At 47.6% G+C, this 6,373-nt stretch overlaps 1 protein-coding gene across 4 annotated transcripts in view; it reads right to left on the minus strand.

The window, feature by feature from the left end:
* Nos1ap (nitric oxide synthase 1 adaptor protein) overlaps positions 1-6,373 on the minus strand; it is a 276,554-nt gene that overhangs the window by 83,155 nt on the left and 187,026 nt on the right. For all 4 annotated transcript variants that reach the window (XM_005348779.3, XM_026779963.1, XM_026779964.1 and 1 more), the window contains exon 3: positions 5,606-5,698. In XM_005348779.3, coding sequence (XP_005348836.2) covers positions 5,606-5,698 — 93 coding nt within the window. The remainder of the gene's footprint in view (positions 1-5,605; positions 5,699-6,373) is intronic.

Consider the following 6,373-nt stretch of genomic DNA (forward strand, 5'->3'; position numbering starts at 1 on the left):
TGGCCAAAGTCAAATATGCCGTGGAGGCATAAGGAACTGAATTTGGATTCCTAGTCAGATAACAGACAGATGACAGAAAGGCAGATAACAGACTCATACACACACACATGTAATAATTTTTTAAAAATGAAATAGCTATGTTAAGGCTGTGGAGATGGTTCAGTCAGGACACTGCCTGCTACACATAAGCAATAAGAACCTGAATTTGGATGCCCAGCACCCGTATAAAAGGCACTGAAAGCACCTGTCTATATATAACATTAGTACTGGGAGGGCAGAGGCAGGGGATCAGCCTAGCAGAACCTGTGAGTTATAGGATTGGGGAGAAACCATACATACCTCATACCTCAAAAATAAAGTGAAGAATGATAGAAGATACCCAACACATGATACTCTGCCCTCCACACATATGCACGCACCTATGAAACATATACATACACCTCTTACTCCCCCACCACCCCCGTGTGTGTGTGTCCTGACTGTATGTGAGTCTCTCGTGTGAAGAGAGAATGTCTTCTCTAACATGTTATTTCATCTGCTTTGGAAGGTGGAAATAGAAAAAATCAAAAACCAAACTCCTACCGCCACACACACACTTGATTCCTCTATGCTTCCAGCCTGTAGTTCCCAGAACCATAGGTGGATCCACGGTAAATATTTGTTCATTAGAATGTTGAAGCCTTTCTAATCTGTCACCTTGGGGAATTCCAACAAAGTCAGTGGCTTACAGAAGAAATCTGAAAACACGAAACTGAGCTGTTTAACAGAAAAATTCCTTGGACAAAGTTGAAGGTTAATCTTAGTCGGGATCCCACTCCCAGCAAATGGTGCCATAGTGTGGTTCTAGGATTATAATAAATGAGCATGATTAGCTACACAGAAAAGATAACTGCTTGGGCCTCCTTGAACATTGAAAATGATGTTCTGATTGGAATACATCAGAGCAAAGGCAATTATCTTAGCAACTGAGCTTCTGAAACTAATTCAACTTAAGATTCATTATCTTAAGTTGGCACCAGTTCAGGGAGAGCGTATTCCTAAATGCTTGTTAGCAAACCAAAAAGATGGTTTTTACACAGCAATGGAATGACCATCTCATATCTGGCTATTGCCGTCACTAGTGGAATATGCATGAAGGCTTGTGCCATCTGAAAATCCTACTACTAAACACAGATCTTTCTTTGATAGATGTGTGTGTGTGCGCGCGCATGTGACATGCTTGCACATGTCAGTCCCAGGCGTTCCATTACTCAGGAGTCATCCACCTTGGTTTTTGAGACAAGGTCTCTCCCTGTCCTGGAGCTCAACGAAGAGGCTACATGGGCTGCTGGAAATTCCCAGAAATGCACCTGTCTCCATCTCCCCTTTGCTGGATTGTACCATGCTCAGCTTTATATGTGGTGAGGTGTGTATATGTGGCACATATGCATGTATGTTTTGTATGTGCATGGGTGAATATGCATTCTATTTACAAACCTGCACATGTACAAGCCCAAAGTTGACCTCTGCAGCTGTCCTCCATCGATTGAGGCAGAGTCTTTCACTGAAACTATAGCTCACTGATTCCAGCTTGTCTAGTTAGCCAGGATCCCTGGTTTCATGTCCCAAGTGTTGGGGTTGCAAAGAGCCCACACGTCTGTCTGGACTTTACCCAGTGCTAGGGATCTTGAAGTTCAATCTTTAATTACACCAAGTTCTTTGCCTACTGAGCCATCTCTCAAGGCCCTCTGCTCAGTTTCTTTACACTGGTTCTGGGACTGAACTCAGGAACGTCCCAACGCCCTGCTCAGTCCCTTAAACGGACAGTGACAGAAAAGGAAAACGATGCTATGACCAAAATCAACAGTTAAGACTTCACTGCTAGCCGGGCGATGGTGGCGCATGCCTTTAATCCCAGCACTCGGGAGGCAGAGGCAGGCGGATCTCTGTGAGTTCGAGACCAGCCTGGTCTACAGAGCTAATTCCAGGACAGGCTCCAAAGCCACAGCGAAACCCTGTCTCGAAAAAAAAAAAAGACTTCACTGCTGATTTCTTCTGGATTTAATGACACAACCGCATACAAATGACATCCATTCATACAGCTAGCCCACAGCCACAGGCAACGAAAACATTCTAGAAATGTCAGCTTACAAAGATAGTCCTGGCCTTATAAAGCTCACTAGGCAGCAGGGGTCCAGTTAAAACATGTCTCTTACGGTGGGAAGGACTCCATCACTGATCAGTCATGGACAGATTGAAGACAAAGAGGCTGCCTGATGGCTGGTCTGGGAGGTCTGTGACCTCAGAGTGTCCCTGGAAGACTAAAACTGGCTTCTGAAGTCTGCTTTCTCTGCAGCCAAGTAGGTTGTCAGGGGCCTGAGCACATACATGTGACCTGAATCTACATACAAACATTAAGAAGCATGGCTTCATGGCTTGTGCTGGGATCTAAATTGAAAAACTTATAGTAATCCTCGTCAAGCCATCTCTTCACTTCGTAGTTAAAAGCTGAAAATGAACTGCTCAGAACATATGTCAGGAAGGGTGGAGCCAGGACCAGAACTAGGTCTTCTTGCTTCTGCTACGGGCTCCTTTCAGCGTGGCACCCTGACCCAGTAAAAACCAACATGCTTCTTGAAGGAGGGAGGACCAGTCAACATCTCACAACCAAGTTACTGAGTACGAGGCAGGAGCGCCAGGCTCAACATAAGCTGTGCTGCTCTGCCCAGGGTTAGGGGGCAAGAGGGCCAGGCCTTAGGCATGGTGGCCTTAACTCCTGGCACTTGCTGACTGCTCCACTTCCTTGTAGAAAACTGAACAGTTACACTGTGGCATGTCACGGCCTTCTCAGCCCTATGCCAGGGAGAAAGAGAGTGAGTGTGCCTGACTTTGGTGGCAGCACTCTCAGCTACGGCGACTGTCGTGTGGGAAGCAGACGACAAAAAGGCTGATTGCTTCTAATTCATCTGCCAGAGGCGGCAGAATATGCACACAGTGATTAAAGGCATTATCCACAGCACAGCTCGGGCCCTGAAATGGACACCGGGCGTGGGTGGAGGAAATAAGAGAGGAAGCTCCTCTTTCCCAAGCTGGCATGGGAAGAATCAGATCTAGGAACTGACTTGCTACCCTGCCTCCTTCCTGGGGCAGGAGGGCAAACGCTACAGATTACCAAGCATGCAGTTTCAGAGTGAGTCACGAGTCCCCAGGACTCCCTCAGGGACATGCTGCCCTAGCTTAGCTTTCATGTACTTAGGGAAAGAGGGGGTGGCTTCTCTCCCAGGTAACACCCCGGCATTCTGCTGCCCTTGTCGGTGTGCCATCTAGCCTGTCTCCCAAGACATGATGGAGATGGTACCTGATACAAGGGGGAGCCCTGAGTGAGCTGGGAAATAAGACCATCCTGTAAGGACAAGACCTGAAGCTACTCCATAGTGGACGGTAGCAGAGCTATACTAAGTTATCTAAAGCGGATACAATAGCTCCCAGGGGCCTAACTAGAAGTAATATGGACAAGGAGGGTGGGGTGGAGATTTTAGGAGTGTTAGCCATAGATGAACAGAGAAGCTCTGTCCAGGACTAACTAGGTCGTCCTGAACATCCAGTGGACCCAACACTCCTAGTGGAGAATAGGCAGAGCAGGCCTGACTCTGTGTCCACCCAGCAGTCCTGCACTAAATTGCCTTCTCATGTGTTTTCCCTAAGATAACCTCTGGTCCAGGAGACAATTCTACTTCAGAGTGGATTAAGAAACTTGTTGGCCCAGTTTATACGTCTTCTGCCTTGAGCTGGTCATGTGACTAAGTGTCCCGGGGATCATAGCTTCAAAACTGTAAGTCTGGATAATATTTCAGGCCAGAGGAATAAGTTTATTATGCATTTTTCTCCTTTTTAATTTTTTGATAAATTTTTACATGTGTACAATGTATTGTGATCATATTTGCCCCCATTGCCTGCTCTTGTTTCCTTCCCATTCCTGCTGACCCCCTCCTCCTCTCTTACCACCCTTCCCTCCTGCTGACCCCCTCCTCCTCTCTTACCACCCTTCCCTCCTGCTGACCCCCTCCTCTTCCCTAACTCATCTCCCGGCTGCTGACCCCTCCCCCCAACTAGTCTTCCTCCTACTGTCATATCCTGTTGCTTCTTTGTGTAGACCATGTGCAGACAGCCGCAGCTGCAGTGTGCTCATGGTTCCCATACCTCCGGCATATCCAGAGGGCAGGTTTTGGAGCGCTCTTCCCCATCTTGGTCTCCTATCATCTTCCTGCCCCTCTACAATGCTCCCTGGATTTTGAAGTTTGAAAGACTAATAACTCAGCCCCTGGCAAGGGACAGGGAAAGTCTGTGAAGAGATCACCAGCCAATGACACGGCCACAGTGACTGGTGAAGGGCTGTGTAACAACGGGTGTGAAAACATCCTGTCACCTGGATAGGCGCTCACAAATGACTTTATCAGTGGAGGATGCTGCGCCACCAATTCCCCTCACGTGAAGACCCGAGGACAGCAATCTAACACACATGATAGAAACCAGTCTCCCTGGACCAGGATCGTGGGTTGGACTGGTTCTGCCAACTCTGAAAAGGTCTTCCTCAAGTTATAAGTTCTTTCTTCACTTATTTCAACCCCAGAGACTTAAGAGGCATCTACGTGCTTCATCATCTCTCTTAGTCAAGAATTTCCCAGAAGAAACTTCAGGTCTTCCCCATGCCTATGTGCAGTGTGCAGACCTGTGTGGATAGGGAGAAGGCACTGCCCAGGGGCAGCAGCGGCTGTGAAAGAAGGCCACAGGTCACACAGAGTGGGGGCTGCAGGACACTTGGGGTGGGGTTGAGTGGTCCAGGTGGCTGCCTCCTCTCTTGTGCTCCCCCCGCCCCTGAAGCTTGTTACTAATTTCAGGTTGACAATCTCTATCCCAAACATTTAACACTAGCAAGTTTCACATTTCAGAGGACTGGGGGAGGGGATGCTATTCAGGAATGCTTATATAGACTTGACCAGTCTGGAAATCTGAATTTGAAATGGCCCAGCATCTGAAACGTTTGCAGTACTGTCATGATGCCCCAGCAATTTCAATTTTGAAACATTTTGGATTTGAGTTGAGCAATGCTTTGTGAGTGCCATTTAATGTGGAAGCATTTCCCATTATGGGACTCAGATAAACCAGGTGTGAGAATATACCTGTCAGCTCAGTGCTCAGGAGGCCAAGGCAGGAGGAATGCAAATTCAGGTTCAGTCTAGGTTACATAATGAGACTCTGTCTACACACTCTGCACACACACACACACACACACACACACACACACTCACACATGCACGTGTGCACACACACACATATGCACGCACGCACATGCACACACACACACATATCAAGGGTAAAGCTATTCAAATGGAGGAGAGACTTTGAACATGAGGTTGCTGGGAAATGACCCACAGGCTATGAGTTACTGAGACCTGAGACTCATTCTGAGCAATAGGCCCACTGGGTCACAGGCCTCTGCCTCACTATGCTCCAGCTGTGGGTTAGCAACATTACTGCTGGACAAAGCAGAGGCCACTGGATAATATTCTATAAGGAAACGATGGCCCATGCCTAGCTTGCCAGTTTCCGGTCCAGAGTCACTCACCTTTTTCTTCTTCTTCAAAATCACTTTCACACCATCCACGGAGACCATGATGCTCACTTTCTTCTTCTTGATGTTCTTGGCTTTAAACTCATACTGCAAAGAGAACAGAGAAATGGATTCCGATTAGACCAGCCATTCTGCAGCGCCACAGCTGGCCACCAGCCTGACAGCAAGGGCTGCAATGCTGTGCAGTCCGTAACAAGCACTCTGGGGACGAAGGAGCATATGGACAACCCCAGAGAAGACTCTGGGGGAAGGAACCTCCAGGTTAGAACAGGGACCCGAGTAGTCATCAGCTCCCGCTTGGCCCTCACCTAGGACCATGTCAGCGGACTTAAACATCCTCAGATGGACCTAAGCCATTCCATGAGATACAAATACAGCCTGCCTTGAAAGTCTCCCCTATATACCAAACCTTCTCTCAATAATTCACCCTGCCGTGTAATGACTCACTGTCAGGCAAGTACTCCTTGTGTCTAACCAAATGCTAATGGCATACCACTCCACCCCCAGGGAAGATTAAGGGCTGGAATCAGGCTTTTTGCATAAGAAAAAAAAATGTGAATTCCAAGTTATTCTCCAAGAGTTCCACCTCCAAAGTGCGGGTCAGTCTCCAAACCTACCCACAGTTTAATCCATCTGAACATTGCCAGGCTGGAAGATAGTGGGGTGTGGGAGGAGCTAGACCAATGATACTCATACAGTTTGCATTGGAAGATGGAGGGGAGGAGCTAGACCAATGATACTCATACAGTTTGCATTGGAAGA

This window comes from Microtus ochrogaster, chromosome 6 (genome assembly GCF_000317375.1).
Source record: "Microtus ochrogaster isolate Prairie Vole_2 chromosome 6, MicOch1.0, whole genome shotgun sequence".
NCBI lineage: Eukaryota > Metazoa > Chordata > Mammalia > Rodentia > Cricetidae > Microtus > Microtus ochrogaster.